This window comes from Podarcis filfolensis (genome assembly GCF_964270895.1).
Source record: "Podarcis filfolensis genome assembly, chromosome: 5".
Taxonomy (NCBI): domain Eukaryota; kingdom Metazoa; phylum Chordata; class Lepidosauria; order Squamata; family Lacertidae; genus Podarcis; species Podarcis filfolensis.
In genome coordinates, this window is record NC_139608.1 from 73,795,276 (window position 1) to 73,813,357 (window position 18,082).

Below are 18,082 nucleotides of genomic sequence, written 5' to 3' on the forward strand. Positions count from 1 at the left end.
AGTGGAAAGTTAGGTGCTTTCCCCCTTGCTTCTCTTTCTTTTGTTAACCCAAGAACTGAATAATGTTTTCCCTCATAAAATGTGACATTAAGGGTTCTGTTGCTCTTTTTAAAGGCGTTTAAATAATTCACAATGGTGTATCTCCACAGCGCTGGAAACGTTGTTAACAAGTGTCTCTCTAGAGAGTCACGGTTCTGCTTTGAAATTCTCACTCCATGTGAGAAAGGAAGAGTTCAGAACTTCTTGGCACCGTAGAAACTGTATTACGCTGGCATATTATCATTTATTCATATAGCATAATCTATGTACATGGTGCTTTGGAAAGAACAGGCACGTGAGGGTTTTATTTTACTGGATATTGAATATTGGAACATAACATTGTGATTTTCAGTATGCGCAATATGGAAACAATATGTTCCAAAATTTGTATTTGAAAACGTGTTTGAGAACATGGGCACATGCCACAGGCAATTCCCAGTTAACCATGAACTCCCTGTCGCATTATATGAAAATACTTGTTTTCCCCAAAGCCGTATTGATCTGAAGCCTCTTAAATCAAAGGACTAGACTCTGGTGTAGCTGATTTGTTGTTTGAGGTACATTCTTGCTTTGGGACCATAGTTTTCAAACTTTGTTTTGAAGGAACCTGGGGTACCCCAGAGTCGGTCATGATTGGACCTAATGGCCAGGGGTCCCTTTTACCTTTTATATATATTCATATATTTCTCTGCAATACAGTCCACTGCTTGGAAAGTCCAAAACAGCCAGGATTGAAGGGGAGGGGGAATGCTATTAAAAATTGGAAAAGATCTGGCACAACACTGCCCCAACAGTAATGCAGACATGCAGGTGCAAAACCGCATTTTGTACTAGTGTGGACAAGACCCATGTGAGCGTCTACCTCCTGATACAGTACAGATACAGGTTGAGCTGCACCTTTAATTACATCCTGTGGTGATAGCCTTCCCCCTGTTTTGCTGTAATCTCTGCTTTGCGTAGAAAAGTGGATTTGAATTTTATAGAATGTGTGACCTCTTGACTTAGTTTGTCCTGAAGTTTGACATCTTGCTTACTGCTTATTGGAGGTTTCGCTCTACTTTTCAACTGTGCTTTTAATTTGAAGATGATTTGCTCATCACAGGTTGATGTGGCACTCATGCGTCTTCTTCTGTACAGCAATATCACCGTATCAATAAAGACAGTTACGTTTTGTCTGAGTGCCAGCCTCTGTGTCTGCCTTTCTTAAACAGGGAACCTGGTAGCCACAAAATGGACAACCCAAAAAACCTTAGACCATAAGTGTATGTATCTCTGTGCCTTTTGCATAATTAGATTCTAACTTCTATTACTTTGAACTGGAGTAATGTGTGATCCCTGGAGACTATGCTATTTAATGTAACCTGGTAGAGGCATTTTATATTTTTTTTTATTGGTTAATATTGCTATCACATAGCAAGTGAGTTAAAAGACAGGTGTGCCAATTTAGTTTGGAACTGGGTTGGATATGCAACCATTTCTGCACTGTGACATTTGCTTGTGAGGCCACTGTGTCTAGCTGTGTCTCTTCTTGGGGTTGCACAGCTGACTTGTGGGGCTATTTGTTATGTCTCACTGTTTCAAATAAGGTCAAGATCCGGAATTAAGAGGATTGAAATGTCTTGGAGTAGTCAGTCCCATCCTGAATGCAGAAATACAACAGAATTACCTACCCTTAGGGATGCAATCCTATCCTACTTGGGGTTAAGCCCCATTGAAATAAATGGAGCTTATTTTGAGGTAAATGCACATGGGATCAAACCACTGTTGGGACCCACCCATTTGCCGTGACCCACAGAGCACCTGCCTTTGGTCTCCTTACACTTCACCAGGAGGCTCATCTGGCTATTTCCTGAAATGTGAAGGCTTGATTAGCTACAACACTTGCTGGATTCAGGGCCAGAGAGGTCTGGCACCCACAAACTCATAACACTCTCCCTTTGTCTCCCTCTGAGACTCGGGCCCAAAGGCAATTTTGTGTTTCCAACTTCTTTCTTTCCTTTTTATAAATGACTTTCCTTCAAAAGATCTGAAGAGGCAGGGAAGCTATGCCAGTACCTTTGAGACATCAATCACATATGGTGGGAGAAAATGATACTTTGCAGATCACAGAAATTTAATAGAACAATTTGTATCGGCCTACCCGTCTGTGTGCCATCATTCTAGCTCTGAGCAGCATCTATCAGCTAACAGAACCACATGTTGCAACTCTCTGTGAGTTGCCATCCTGGCCTGCCTGCCTTCCTTCCTTCCTTCCTTCCTTCCTTCCTTCCTTCCTTCCTTCCTTCCATCCATCTAGGAATCCTTATAGATTAGTGGCAGAGGGCCCAAACAGATGTAGTATTAAATATGCAAATACATAAAATGTACCCGACTCTGTCTGAGCACGTGGGAGGGCCACTCTGAGCCAGAGTACATATGCATAATTTTTGAGGCCCCCCCGCCCCCGGGTCTGCACCCAGCCCACCACTGTGGTGACCAGGAGGTTCCTCACAAGTGGATGGGCCAAAAAAATGCCCTCCTCTTTTTTGACACATAGTTTGAAGGATGTACCACTTAAGAGCTCCAAACATGCTTGGCTAAGGAACTTCCATGAGGCATCTGGCTCCTGGCCACTACTGGGAACAAAATCCTGGACTAGATATGCCAGTGATCTGATCCAGCGAGGCAAATCTTCTAACACACAAGACCTGGGCAGCTACTCAACCTTCCCAGGTGCTTCTGGCAGTCACTGTTGTAAGAAAACTGTGTTTCTCTCTCTCTCTCTCTCTCTCTCTCTCTCTCTCTCTCTCTCTCTGATTAAAAATCTTTTGGTTCCTAAATGTATTTTGACTAAAGAAATATGAGCTAGTCTTGCTTGGTAGCGCACCATGCTTTCATGTTGTGAATAATTGATGATCATTGGGTCTGTTTATTGGTCTTGGGGGTATTGCTTGGGTGATTGATCGCTGCTTCGCACACAGCCTTTACATAATTTGGCAAGTACACCTTGCTCTAGAAAATAATAAATGTGCCAGAGGATGGAAGTTATCCCTCCCACCTCTCCACACATTTAACAGCAACGGCCATATTTTCTGTTGCATCTTGGGTTCGATAAAAATAGGATGCTGCTCACTGGAATGGCTTGAACTTGTGCTTGCAGTTCACCTTATAACGGGGCCATGGGCTGATTTGCAACAAGGCGGATTAGTCCCAATTGGTTTTATGGGCAAGCTGGCACCTCTGGCTTTGACAAGGTATTTATCTTGCAGAAGGATCTTTGGGTCTAAGAGAAAACAATGCTGTTTCACACATTCTGTGGAAGTGAACCATGGGGTTTGCCCGCTCAGTGTATACTTGGCAGGGATTTGCAGCCAGTCTCAGCACTCTGCCAGGAGTCGCTGGAGTTGGGAACCTTTGGCTCTCTATGCAGCTGACCATGTGGTGGACCAAATATATATATATATATATATATATATATATATATATATATATATATATGCAGTTTGGAGCATCTTACTGGGCTCCTTACTGATCCTACCAGTAAGTCATTGGGCCCTCCAAACCTGGAAGGGCTATTGAAAGCTTCCTGTTTGGACCCGGTGATCACCGCCTTCCTCCTTATGTTAGGGAAGGACCATACTCTAGTAGGTAGAGCAACCGCTTGAATAAATTGTCCCAGGTACAATCCTTGGTGTCTCTAGGTATGGCTGGGAGAGACTCCCACCTAAGGAGCCACTGCCAGTGTAGGCAAGGCCAAGGTAGATGGACCAATGGTCTGGGTCGGTATAAGACCACTTCCTGTATCCCTCCCTTCCTCTGTTGTCTCCATGCTCCTGCTGTATCAAGCCCCAGGCCCATCTAGTCTAGCATCCTGGTTTGACTGTGGCCAACCAAACGCCTGTGGGAAGCTCACAATAGGGGCAAGTGGGTCAGTGCTCTCCTAGTTTGCAATTCCCAGGTTGCAATTCCCTTGGTGTCTCCAGCTATGGCTGGAGAGGCTCCTGGCTGAAACCCTAGGGAGCTGTTGTCTGCTTAGGGTGCTGGGAATTATAGCTCTGTGGGAACTGGGGGCGGGGGGGGGGGGGGTAGAAGCTACAGGGGCCATTTCAGAAGTGGGGAAGGGATGGCCCATGAAGCATATCGTGCATTCAAGAGGCAGAGAGGTGGTGGCAAAATGGTGACGAAAGAAGGCATTTTAAATTTGGTTAAAATTCGGAAAGAATTGAAAAGGGTACTACTGTTAAGTGGGCCTTTGAAAGTGTGACATGCTGTATGGACATTCCTGGAGGAGGGATGATTCGTCAAGCTCCAGAGTCTTGTTCTCAGATGTAGTCAAGGTTAAATTGTCAAACAGCAATGCATTTCAAGAGCATTTATTTGCAATCATAGTTAAATACAGTGTTCCACACTGCAGATTGTTGTTCTTGTCTTTTGCATATTTGATCCTTATTCATGTTTTTGAAAACTGCTTACAGTTTTCCTCCTAATATATAAAAATTGTCTAAATCAATAAAACAAATTCCTCTTCTTTCTTCCTTTTCCCCAGCCTCTCCACACTACCCCCCCAAAAAAATGTATTTAGGCTTCCTTGTGTGGTTTTTTTGTACTAAAAAAAAACTTACTGTACATCAATTTTGCTGTCATCCCACCCTGAAAAATATTCCCAAAGCTTTTTAAAAAATATACTGATACTTCCCTTCTTGTTTCTTAGTGACCCTGTTATGGCTTCAATCCTATTGGCACTCAATCAGCATATTTTGCTATTAGAGTGAATGATGGCAATAACTATTGTGAGGTTGGCTGCATGGAACAAGCACATTTCCCAGCTATGTCTTTTTTTGAAACAAAGGGATATATGGTTTGCACATGCTTGCTTAGTATAGAGTCCCATTAGATTTGTAGCAATATTCAACCTGCATGCAGAACCGTTGAGTTGAGAGAGAGAGAGATAGCTGTGGGGCACAATCACATACTGTATAGGGTTTGAAATATACAGTATGGAGGACTGGGAATTACATGGATGATCCCACCTGCCCTCCCTAAATGAGTGGAGGGCTGTTGGAAATTCTGGCTGTAACTCATAGTTGCATTGCCAGGGTGACTCAGCAATGAATGGCCCCTTCAACACGATGGAAGCACATTTAACAGTCTGACTCACTTGGTGTGTTCTGCACCTCTAAGCCATTTTGTCCTAAAGTAGAACTGTTAAAACCATCCAAGTACTATGTCAAACTCAGACAGTGAGTTAACAGTGATGGAACTGGGAGCTGCTAATCTTGGTCCAATATAGGTCTACCACTTCCTCTTTCAGAACAGTGTAAAATGTATTCTGCTTGCTTATCCTATACAGATTTGGAGTGCAAAGAGATTTGAACAGCTATTAATGCCTAACCGGCATTTGGTTCAAAGCGCAGGTCTTGAAGGAACGGTGCTGACTCAAGTCACAACTTGTGAGTCATTTATTTGAGTCATCCAGTTCTACTACTTTTTGGTGGCTGTCTTATTTTTCTGGCACACATGGATACAGCCTGTTCTCCTAAGAATAATTGTTAATTCTGCCTTTCATTAAGAGTATTTTCTTTCTTGATAACATTACAATCATGTATAGGGATCAAAAGTAGGCTGTTTTATTGAATATTTACATTAGATAAAACAAAGCAAATGAAAAATTAGGAAAAACTTTATCCCTGACTGGCAAGAGTTGGCCAAATGTTATGGGCAGATCACGGCTTTGTCCAGACAGGGGGATTATCTTGCATTTGGGTCATTTGGATATGATTTTTCTGCATGCTCAATGAGGGACACCCTCCCTTTTTTGCTCACCATCTTTATTGATATTCTGCTTCTGAGTGGAGTTTGGCTAAGAATAACCCTGGGTTATGTTTTGTTTTCAGCCTCCTCCTTAAATACTCCCAGTTACCTTGCAAGATCAGACAGCAGTTTGTTTATTTCTTTATTTAAAAATAAATGCACTTTTGCACAATTCCGATTTAATAGAACTGTGCAAAATCTGTAATGATAAAACAAATTGGGGCCGCTTAATGGTCTGAGTGGGATGTGTGCTGAGCTCTCTGTATATTAATGATCTCGTCTATCCTTCTCCAAATGACATCCAACTTCATATTATACCACATTGGGATCTGATTATGTTACTGAGGGCCCAGCCACACTTTCCCATAAGTCCATACCTCTTTGACCCATTTTCAATTTGGTCCAGGGCTGGGTGTTCGTACTTGGGATTTTTGCCTAAGCTTTTACTTGAGGAAGATCTGTGAAAGCTTGTCTTTTCCCATTTATTCTTCCTTCAGCTCTGCACAGCTGTGGCAGACAGTAGGAGAAACATCGAGTCAGAGAATCGCGAAGGGATTATGTTCACATAGCTGGACCTGCAAGTATCTTTAAAATAAATGAGGGTAAAATCGAAAGAAACAATGAACTGTGAAGGCAGCAGAAGTGTTTTGTCCTTAGCAATGCTGAGGACCAGAAGAGTACTGCTGAGAAGTTGGAAAGACAACTGGAAAATTATCCTTGAGGGGAGGAAGGGAAAGAAGGTGAAGAGGTGGACTGCCCCAGAATGCAACTCCAGGGAAAAGTATGAGGAATCCCATTTAAGAGCTGTTTTCAGAGCAGTTTAGGAAGTGGAGCAAATCTCTCTCTGGGTTTCCCCTGGATTTCATAAAACTTGATTTAATGATTAACCAGAGCAAGCAGAGAGAGAAAGCTGTTGGACCTGGGATAAGAGATCAATACAGAATATGGGGGTAACATGCGTCCAACAAAAGGCAGCCACACCACCCCTTTGATTAGGTGTAATGTTTGTCTTCACGTTTAAATTGCTAGGTCTCTGTCTTGAGTTATTGCATTACAGTGAATGCATTTATGTAAGATGTGCTGAAGAAATAGAGAGGCCAATTCAGCCATACCCAAGCACGGAGATATCAATACTTACTGATCCAGCAGTGTTTGGGGCAGCGGGGGCTGTTCTGTGCCCAAAAGGCCGCCCTACCTATAGAATCCTCAGCTTTTTCAGCAGGACATGATGTGCCAAAGGTTGTGTGTGCCTCCTTATACTGAAGTGAATAAGAAAGCCTGCTGGCACAATACTCCACATAGAGAAAAATGAAGAGCTGGGTTATTTTTAGCGAGCTGCCTTTTGTCTTGGTTGTTCTAGATTCTTGCTTATGTATGCCTCTAGGTCATGCTCTGCTGAGAACCTGCTTTTGGTGAAATAGAATTTCCTCCTCCTGACACTTGCAAGGAAAAAATACATATATTAAAGGGGATGCATGATCAAAGCTTTTTTCCTGAACTGCTAAATGACCAAGTGTCTTGAGGTAAAATGTGTCCTCATTCTGTGAAATGTGTGGTAGAAAGCTACTTGGGCAGCAAAATTGAGCACACATAAAAAAGGGACGCAGAGACAGGCATGCTGAATGGAGAGATGTAGAGTTAAGACTGACCGGTGAGGTGGCCAGGTTTGCTGAGGGTACTGAATTGTTCAGGGTTGTGAAAACAAGAGAGAGATTGTGAAGAGCTTTTAAAGGACCTTTCCCAACTGAGTGAACGGGCAGCAAAATGGCAAATGCAAGTGTAAAGTAATGCATTTCCGGGTGAAAAATCTTAAATTTCAAATGATGGCTATGCTCTGCCTCCACAGTTCAGAGGAAGTAATGCTTCTGAATGCTGTTTTGTTCAGGTCCTGCTTGCGGGGTTCCCACAGGCATCTGGTTGGCCACTGTGAGAACAGGATGCTGGACTAGATGGGCCGCTGGCCTGATCCAGCAGGCTCTTCTTATGTCCATAAAGCGAAGCCCACTTGAGAGAAAAAACAACAGACCACTGCTGACATCTTTAAATGTGTATGCATTCATACTGAACTCAGTATGTGAACAGGGACACCCCAGATACCCCTGGGTGGTGGATATTACCTCAGTGTCTGACTGTGACATGGAGCAGGAGACTCACTCAGGGACCTACCACTTGACATGGGTGTGTGGTAGTGGAGAGGACACTTTCCTTCATCTACCCTGTCCATAGCCACCATGAATTGGCTAAGGGGGACAGGTGCAGAACTATAACCTGGTTCATAGCACAATCCTAGGCTTGTTCACTCAGATGTAAATCCCACTGTATTCAGTGGTACGTAACACAGTTAAGTTTGTTTAAGATTGTGGAGGCAAACTACAAAGCTGCCTTATATAGCATAATGTCAGGTCATTGGCACAGACCAGTGTGGGGAACCTTTGGCACTCCAGATGTTACTGAACTACAAGTCCCATCAGTCCCAGCAAGCATGGCCAGTGGCCAGGGATGATGATAGTTCAGCAACACCTGGAGGGCCAGAGGTTCCCCACACCTGGTCTATGTAGTCCAGGATTGTCTTCTCCAGCCTTACCATGTTGTGCCCTCCAAATGTTTGGGGCTGAAACTCCCATCACCCTCAGCCAGGGTCCCAAAGTCAGCAGCCCTCCATAAACTCAAACAAGACCCTTCCCTCTTCTGCAACCTGGGATTCTTTTAACTGATGATGCTGGAGATAGAGCTCAAGACTTTGTAGATGCAAGTCATGAACTTAAACCCTGCACCGGGGGCACTTTTCTTCTTCCTCATTTGGTGGAGACACCGAACACGTCACTCTTGTGTTCCTTTCCCTTTTACCAAGTCAGAGATTTCAAATGCAAAATGCCAAAGTGCAACAAGGTTTCTGCTTAAAAAACTAAACCATAATGCTTCGTGTGCTTTTCTCTGTGGGTTATTTTTTTTTAAACCCTTAAATCCTGGTTAGTCATTTCTATGCTAAAACTCTTATCTCCTACTTTGCACCTTTACAGCATCTTACATCATTGTTAATATTTCTCCTTTGAGGTTTTAGTCAGTGCTGTTAGCACTATGTATAAATATGAGTAACCCTTCCAAAAAAAAGTGAAGTGAGAAGAACTGCAGATTTGTTCGCAAACCTTATTTGCAAACAGGAAGCGAGGCCCATGGCCATTCTGGAGAATTATAAGGCAGTGAAACCCAAACAAGTAATATTCTCAGCAGAGCTGAAAGCATTCATCACTTAATCTGTGGAATCTGTTCATTAATCATAGATTTTAAGCTCTGGAATTTCTCATCAGAAGAACCCTCTCTGCAAAGTCTTGTAAACAACTTGTGCACATTAAACCATAACCCTGCCCATGTACTGTAGTCAACAGAAACAAGTAATTATTATTGAGTAAATAGCCTCATAAGATCAAAGGCAATGAAGCTTCATTGTACTAATTATTAAATTGTTAAATGCATACATTAAGTTACAGCCACAACTTCCTTGTGAGACAGAAGAAGAACCTCCTTCTCTGATTCAGGTTAAAGGTTTGCTTAGGACAGGTGTTTGGAACCTTTGGCCCTTCAGATGTTGCTGTGAACTACAACTCCCGTGTCCCAGCAAGCATGGCTAGTTGCAAGAATGATGGGAGTTGCAGTTCAGCCCCTCCCCCCTCTTAAATGTGAATGCAACCTGGATCAAAAACACCAGACAGCCAACCTAACAGCTGCCAAAGAATTATAACAAATAACCATAACCACCGCCTATTCATTATTGACTTCAAAATTCTTTTAAGTAGTGAATGGCAGGTTGTAGAGACTATCATCGTCTGATTTCCCCCCAAAGCAATTTATGATTTGTTTAAGAACCATTGGCATTAACTCTCTCCATTGTTTTTGTCCATTGGAGTGTTTTACTCCAAAAGACAGTGAACTTTAAGAGATTTGCATCAGTGAACATTGGGGGTCTGCTTTCCTTTTTATCTTGTTCATTTGGGGTGCTTTCCCCATTTTTTTCTTGCACTCCCATAGTTTGGGAGCCAAGATTGTAGAGGTGTGTGTGTGTCGTAAGCAAATACTTTTTACTTTACTAGTCAGCAGTCTCAGCTTTGGCTTCTCCTTGCATATCATTCCTTCAACTGTAGTCACCTTGATTTTTAGAAAAAACTTATTTCCCCAGAAATAATATTCATGTATGCTACAGAGCAGAATGTAAACCCTAGCGGTCACTAGGACAATGTGGGAGGCAGTTCAGTAGAAGTAATCTAGGCTCTGTGAAAAATAACATAAAAATAAAGGCCCTGCAATCAGGGGCATATGAAGTGGGGGGCGGAAGGGGCGGGCTGCCACGGGTGCCACTTGGGTGTGTGTGTGTGACAAGATGGCCCCTGCCTCCCCCCAGCTGTAGAGTGACCAAGGGTGCGCACAGTCATAATGGGCGCCACTCACGTGGCATCCATATGGGCTGCCGCTCTTGCGCGCCGTCCATACGGGCATCTGTCCGGGATGCCTCTCGCACGGCAACCGTATGGGCTGCCGCTCGTGAGCAGCGGCCCATACGGAGTGCGCACGCGTGGCAGCCTATATGGTTGCCATGCGTGTGTCATCGGGCGGTTTGCCCCGCCCCTCGGCGTCCCACCTCGGTTCCGGAGAGGGTTCTTCCACTACTGCCTGCAATCGCTGTGAATCATGCTTTGTAGGACTGACATCAAATGCCACAAGCAACCAAGCAGAGATGCTCAGTTTTCCTGCGCACCAAGGAATGTGGATTTCTCTAGTATTCACTGTGCTGCCTATGCACCAGCTGAGCAAACATTTTATTTCCCCAGATTACAAATATCATTATTCTGTTGCTAGGACTGAATACTCCACTGGCTTCGGACAAATATTCCTTACAAGTGTATGTGGCGGCTTTATCACATAGCACAGACATGGTGTACGAAACAGACCTGCATTGATTTTCATCCTTGAATATTGTTGAGGTAAAATGTTTTCTCCCCCCCTTGGTTTTTTTGAAGGGCAAGCTATCCAGGGGGTGGGTGGGTTGCCAAACAGTGAAATTTCTCTCTCACACTGCCCAAGTGTTCACAGGCATTTATAGCCTCTGGTTTCCCTTACGATTATTGCTTTAGTGCCATTTGTGTTTACCTGGGATTTTGTCTTCTGTAAGTGATCCCAACTTATCAGGAAATGTAAATGGAATGTGATGACATCACTGTGGCACAAAACCTATCAAATTTTGGTGACCACAACACTGAGAGCAAGCAAAGCCAATCCTTTGGACTGGTGATGGGAGGAAAGGCCACTCTGAGCCAGAGCAGAGAGGTGAGAGTTTTGTGTCCTCCTGGGCCTGCACCCTTGGTGGCAGCCAAGTTTCCAACCCCTAGGTACGCCCCTGCCTGTCCTACCTACATTTCAGATTATTTATTCTTGGGGAGGGAGATCAGGATATAGACAGATTATTCTCTGCAGGTGCACATGGTGTTCTACCTTTGTTTCCCCAAACACCAATTCTTCTTCTTCTTCTTCTTCTTCTTCTTCTTCTTCTTCTTCTTCTTCTTCTTCCCCTGTGAAAGATCAAGTGTATGGAGAAGGCAGAATCAGGATTCAATATGACCTGTTGAAATTCATTTGGTTAGTTTGCTACTCAGCTTTGGTCAGACCACACCTGGAGTCCTGCGTCCAGTTTTGGGGGCCACATTTTAAGAAGGATATTGACAAGCTTGAATTGTGTGCAGAGGATGACGACCAAGATGATCGAGGGTCTGGAAACCAAGCCTTATGAGGAACGATGGAAGGAGCTGGGTATATTCTGCTTGGAAGAGAGGAGACTTAAGGGGAGATATAATTGCCAGGGCCATCTTAAGCATATCCGGCGCCTTGGTGCAAAGCTCCCTCCGGTGTCCCCCACCGGTTTCCCATAGGTTTTTTTAGGGAGGACAGTGCTGCCAGCGGGGCTAGAGGAGGAGGGCAGCAGCTGGAGGGTGGCTCCTCCGGTAGGGAAGAGGCAGAGGCTGGACGCAACACCTCCCAGCTCAGCTGGCCACTTTGTGGTGGCCATGGCAGACGGAGGCCCTGGGCGTGGTGCTGCTTCAGCGTGGCATGGCGAGGGTTGCGAGCTGATGCCAGGAGGTACCGCGTCCAGCCTCTGCCTCTTCCCTGGCGCCCTCCAGAACTTGCCGCCCCGCTCCAGTATGGGTAAGATGCCCCTGATGATCGCCATCTTCAAATATCTTCAAATGTCACATGGAAGATGGAGAAAGCTTGTTTTCTCCTGCTCTGGAGAATAGGACTCAATCCAATGGCGTCAAGTTACAAGAAAAGAGATTCCGACTAAACAAAGAACTTTCTGACAGAGCTGTTTGACAGTGGAATGGACTCTCAGGAGCTGGTGGTTTTTAAGAAGAGGTTGGATGACTGTCTTGCATGCTTTAGTTGAGATTCCTGCAATCCAGGGGGTTGGACTAGATGATCCTCGGGGTCTTTTCCAACTATACAATGTTATGATTCTCTCTCACCACATGTGTAAACACACACAGAGAAACAACTTCACCTCTTGAATCGCCATAATTGCAATGGTGAGCGCGCTTTCTCCTCCTCCTAATTCTCCAAGCGGCGCGGGATATTTTTCTCGCTCTGTCTCTCGGGAGGCGTCGCGCTGCCGAGCAGAACCTGCGAAAGGGAATCTCCGAAGATGACTCATCCTGGAGGCAGGGAGGAAAGGGAGCCCAGCCTGATCCTCGCACCTACCGCAGGGACCGACAAGTGTGGCGAGAGGCTCGCGCCAAAAGCCTGGGATCGAGGTGCGCGCGCGGACTGCTCCCTCCTCTCCCCGCCCCCCCCCCAGTTCCCCAAGACGCGCGCAAGGGCGCGTTCCTCGCCTAGTCCTTGTTTCTGTACCTTCATTCAGCGCAGCAGCAGCAGTGCCTGATGGGCGTTGTGGTTTCCAGCAAGGCTGACACGCAGAAATCCCAGGGGGTCCTCGGATGGTGAGCATGTGCAGAAGAGGCCAGGATACAGCCTTGTGTACGCCGAGCTAGCCGGCGCGCGCGCCCGCCCGCAGGATAATCTCGCCTTCGCCGTGCCATGCCTCTGCATGGGTTGCAGCCGCTGAGAAGGATCCGAGGAGGAGGCGGAAAAGGAGCCTGCCCGCCTTTCTGATCAGCCCCTCCGATGTTTTCTTGCTTCTGCTTCAGCATCCAGGACCATTCCTTCAGCAGCTCGGCTCTGCCAGAGTAAGTGTGCCTGCTTTCAGTGGCTGCCCCCCGGCTGCCTACCCCCCCCCCCATGATGAATGGCAACGGTATGCTTCTTGGCCAATGGATACGTTGCTCAAACCCTTTGCATGGAAGGCAGGTAGGAAAGGAAAGGGGGGGGGGACATGTCCCCTCCCGTAGTCATCATTAAATTACGAGCCGGCCGAATTGCAACACAATAAGCGAGCAACCTCTCTCTACGTGCAGGGAGTAGTTAACTGTTTACCAGCTGGACGCGCCTGGCAACCTCTAGTACGGGTGTCAGCGTTGGTGCAGATGGTCGGGGGTTCCTGCTTTGGATTCGCACGGTTCTGCAGAGAGGAGTTTTATGCCTAGGGCACGCCTCGAGAGAAAAGAGGGTGACCATCCAGCTGGTTGTAAATCGGGGCGAGCCAGTACGTGAGGGTTAGGAGAGCACATGAGCTCTGTAGCAAGTGACGGCAGGAGCGGGGAGGTGGGGGGGGGGAAACCACCCCATAAAGCATGTTTTCAGGGAAAACCGCTGAATTCCTGCAGATTTGGCAAAATCCGCCCTCCCCACCCCTCGCCTTGTTGGGAGTTAATGCACAATGTGTGTGTGGGGGAATGCATGCATTTATTTTATTAATGACCCCAGATTTTATTTTATTAAAAAACCCTTGATGCTGTTTTCCTTCAAGGTGTCATTTTCATATCTGAATATTGCTGAGTTTATTGCGAGCTGCAGTTGTGGATCCCTAGAGCATGTGCCATGCCTGGAATATTGTGGTCTATTTTTGCATCACGCCCCCCCCCCCCCCGCTGTTATATTTTTGGAGCTAGGAAACATGAGGGTTCAGCAAGGTCAGGAGCAGGGAAACAATTTATGGATTTGTTTATGTGTGGAGTACAGTTTTCCATTGTGGAAATGCTGGGAATGCAACAAAATACATTAAACACATGCATAAAGGTGCGTTTTCGAGACTAAAGTACTGCAAGAGAGATTATATGTATTGTTTCATTAGCAATAAGCAGTGCTGCCAGCAGGTGCTTCTGAAAAGTGGGAGTGCTACAAGGCCTACACATTGTGCCAGGTCAGGCGCTTACCCCATTGCCCCTCAACTCCACCCACACCAAGCTCCTCCCACTTGCCCTATCCAAGGTCTACCTGTGCACACCTGTTAGTGACATTAGGTAAATGCATAGACATATCCAGGCTTTATTTGGGGTGGGGTTTATGTTAGGAGGGGGACAGAACTGAGTTATCTGCAATACAAATGGTCAATGGGGGGGGACAGCTGCCCTCTGCCCCTCCTGGCTATGCCCATGGATAAATGGAACCTGAACCAGTTCACTTCTGAATAACAGATGCTGGGGAGAAATGGGTTTCCCAGGTATTTGAGGGCGCTGCTGGACACATCAGATGGGGGGTTAGTGAACAGGGTCTTTTTGTGGGTTGGGGCAGGATGGCAAATCAGATTGTGATTACAATGGTGGCCAAGTGGAAGTTAGCTCCCCCCCCATTTTAATCACCTCCCCCACTTCTATTTACCTTGCAGGGGGAGAGACCTTTCATATGTGACATGTATGCTTCCCCCCAGCAAATAAGGTGTTGGTGGTGTTGGATATAAATCTGGAAAAATGTGTTTGTGAGGGTTGGGTGGAGGGTTTAAATCTTCTCCTCACAGCAGAATTGACCCTAGTATGATTCCCCCCTTCTCCTGTAGGTAGGGGCTTTAATTTTTGTTATTTTTAAAGGTGGGAAATCCTGTTGACCTATAGATTGCCCTCTGCATGGTGCAGAATCATAGAATTGTAGAGTTGGAAGGGACCACAAGCATCATCTAGTCCAACCCCCTGCAATGCAGGAATCTTTTGCCTATTGTGGGGCTCAAACACATAACCCTGAGATTTAGAGCCTTATCCTGTACCAGCTGCCTGAGAGAGTTTCTCAAAGCATATGTTACTTCTAGACTTGCTGATATGCCATGCTACAACCTTCCAACCCATCCACCAATTTTCCAGTGGTCAAAAGGAGTACAGTGGCACCTCTGGATACACACACTTCTGGTTGCATATCCTTCGGGTTACGCACGCAGCAAACCCGGAAGTATTTTTCCAGGGTTCCGCCATGCGCGCTTGCGCAGGAGTGCTCTACGCACCGCGCTCATGAGCAGAACAGGCACTTCCGCTTGCGAATTCCTCGGGATCTGACCGGAGCTGCAGAACGGATCCTGTGCACAACCGGAGGTACCACTGTACCAGTTTTGGAAACTTTGGAAAACAAAGGTTGCACTGCCTCAGATGGCTCTTAAGAAGATTAGAAAACCTCAGAGAGGAAGGATCCATCAAGGGCTACTAGGCCTTTGGAAACTCCATTTTCAGAGACATTGTATCTCCGACCCAAGCACTAAAGCCAAGCAGTTACTACTTTGTATCCTCCCATTTGCTGACACACCTCCTATTTGCTTTTAATTGCTTCCCCTCTAAAAAAACAAATAGCATTTCAAAGTTCACAAGGCTCAGAAGGAGAAACAAATTCAGGCATCTTCAGAAAGCAATTCTGTAGCAGCTGAAGATGTAGGACACCTCCAAACAGGGCCAGCCCAACTGTTAGACAGAGGGAACAGACACTCTGGGGCAGCCCCTGGCTGTTTCTTCTGACCACCACCACTCTACCCAGTATAGAGCAGTGCTTGCTACAGCTGGCAATGGGGTGGGAGTGGGGTGTTTGTAGCTTCACGCAGCACCACATCTTGGAGTGGCCTGGTTTCCTGGTGTTTTAGTTTTCATTGAAAATCTGCTAGAGCAGTGAAGCTTCCCCTGTATGCCAATTTCCTCATTTACCATACATTGCCTGCCCCCCCCCCCGCCGAGCTGCCGTTGGCTCTGCTATGGGACATACTTGCATAGTTGTGCGCTTTTCCCTGGGGCAAAATAATGGCAGCTTTTAGGGGGCTACCACAGATCAAGAAAACTGGCAGAGGGGAAAGGATCAAACTCTCTCAAGTGCCATTGGCCTGAATACTTAAAACTCGGTCTCCGGTGTCTTGTGCTATTCGGCCTTAAATGGTAGGTGCCTCAGAGTGGCAGAACCTGAAAAAGACAAAAGCAAAATAATAAGTAGGTAAATGACAGTCACTTAGTTTGCATACATGTGTGCTGACCATAAATGATTATTTTTTAAATTTGTCCTTAATTTTTTTGTATGTCCTTGGCAGACTTCCCCTCCCCCTGGCTGTAATATAGTGGTTCTGCTTTCTGGGTTTTCTGTAAATCAACCAGCGTGTAATTCGTTATTCTATAATGCTATCCTCCAGGGTATGAAACCTTCCCCCCACCTGAGAGTGACATGTGGTGGTTCATGGATAGTTGGGGGGGGGGGGCACCTGTTCCCCCCCACCTCTCTGACACACATTATTTCTCTCTTCCAGTCAGTCTGGGGATGCACTTTATAAAGGGAGGGTAGCGTGATGAATTGGTTTAACTACCTTTCTCTGCTGGCTGATGCAGGGGGGCTTCAACCCCCCACTCCCTGCACCTCCCCAAATCTGCTCTGGAAGGTCAGGGGAACCCCCAGAACAGTGTGTGTGTGTGGGGGGGGGAATTGTTCTTCCAGATATGTAGAAATGCGTGCGCACTGACAGAACAATCTCCATAGGGCTGTGTTGGATTCCATCTTGTGCCTCTCAAGAGGAGATGTGTAAAGAGTTTCCTGTGAGCGAACGCATTGGTGGTTGGTGTAGGTAGGCCCCATTTCCTCCTGCCGATTGGGGTGGTAGGGGAGGACAGGCCTGCACCCTTTTGTAGCCCCTGTCTCTGCTCTTGTAGATGTGGCGGCCATTTTGTGACTGGCGCCCACAGAGCTTTCCTCAACATTCCATATTTGTCCATTGGCCTGAAAAGGTTGGCGACCCTTCATGACTTAAAAAGCACAGTCCATCGCTACATGGGCAGGGAACAGCAAATAACACAATGGGGGCACGTTTTCCTCACTCCCCGGCTAGCTCTTGTCATGCACAAGGACATGAGGTAATCATAATAGCTAAGCCCAGTGGCTTACCAGAAGCCATGGGCAGCAGAACATGAGCACAACAGCCATCTGATCCCAAGTGACTAGTATTCAAAGGCACACTGCCTTAGAATCATGACTGTTATATAGCCATGATGACTAGTAGGCACATAGCCTTATGCGCCATGAACATGCAGTGCTGATTCTCTTACAGAATGGGAGCCCTGTGCTGGCTTTCAGTTTTGAAGACTCTTGGGCCTCTCCCTCATTTAAGTTCCATGGCAGTCAGGACACTTAACTGCCTGGATCATTCCTAGAATTTTTGTGAATATATTAACTGCTTGCTTTTAACCTTCAAAGGCTGGATATAAAATAGCGTTCTCCTTTTTTCCTTGTAGGATGTATCAAGTGTGATAGCTCATTGTTTTGAATTGCCCACTATGGGTACTCAGCTTCTTCCTTGCGGGTTTTTACTCATTCATACCTCTGCTTTGTTTTTGGCAGTGTTGTGGGGGCATTTTGTAGGCTGGCGACTCATAACAGGTCAAAAAACAATCCCAAATAGCCCCGAAATGACATAGTTACAACACAGACAGTTGAAAGCCCTGCAGTTGTCTTGTCATGCAAATGATTGCCATGTCTTGTTCATAGTGTGCTGGTGACAACCAGAGACCATGCAGTTACACAGTAAAAATATTTGGGCAGTCTTCTATTTTATTCCATATTAATTTTAGGTGTTATTGAGAAATAATCACCCTCCCAATATTGCTCAGTTTCAAATTCTATGTAAAAATGGAATTCAGTGAGGTAGAAATCCCTCCCTAAAAACACATTGCAATTGTACAAGCATTCACCCTTCTTTTCCTTTTTTTTTTGTTCTGCTGCTGCTTCTGGCTCTTGCTGGTTTGGTGCAATTTGTCCCCCATGGCTGCTGCCTTGCCCTCCTCCTCAGATTGGTCCCATGGGTGTCTCCAGCCAATCAGGTTCCATGTAGTGAAAAGGATGACATCGCAATCCTGTGTAGCCCATTACT

The 18,082-nt window shown here is 45.9% G+C and overlaps 1 protein-coding gene and 1 long non-coding RNA gene across 12 annotated transcripts in view; one reads left to right on the forward strand and one right to left on the reverse strand.

Moving 5' to 3' along the window:
- FAM13C (family with sequence similarity 13 member C) overlaps positions 1–18,082 on the forward strand; it is a gene marked incomplete at both ends in the record, with an annotated part of 72,743 nt that overhangs the window by 1,089 nt on the left and 53,572 nt on the right. For 5 of the 11 annotated variants that reach the window (XM_083614739.1, XM_083614740.1, XM_083614742.1 and 2 more), the window contains one exon: positions 12,924–13,058. The exons of 1 other annotated variant lie outside the window; for it this stretch is intronic. In XM_083614739.1, the coding sequence (XP_083470865.1) occupies positions 12,997–13,058 (62 nt within the window). Of the gene's footprint in view, positions 1–12,923; positions 13,059–16,986; positions 17,070–18,082 lie in introns of those variants that run through there. 5 more of the 11 variants (XR_014548301.1, XR_014548302.1, XM_083614733.1 and 2 more) reach the window with 2 other exon arrangements.
- LOC310763055 lies at positions 12,023–18,011 on the reverse strand. Its single transcript, XR_014548437.1, has 4 exons — positions 17,904–18,011; positions 15,943–16,133; positions 12,724–13,050; positions 12,023–12,495 (listed from the first exon to the last, which is right to left on the reverse strand). It is a non-coding gene; the product is annotated as an uncharacterized lncRNA (long non-coding RNA).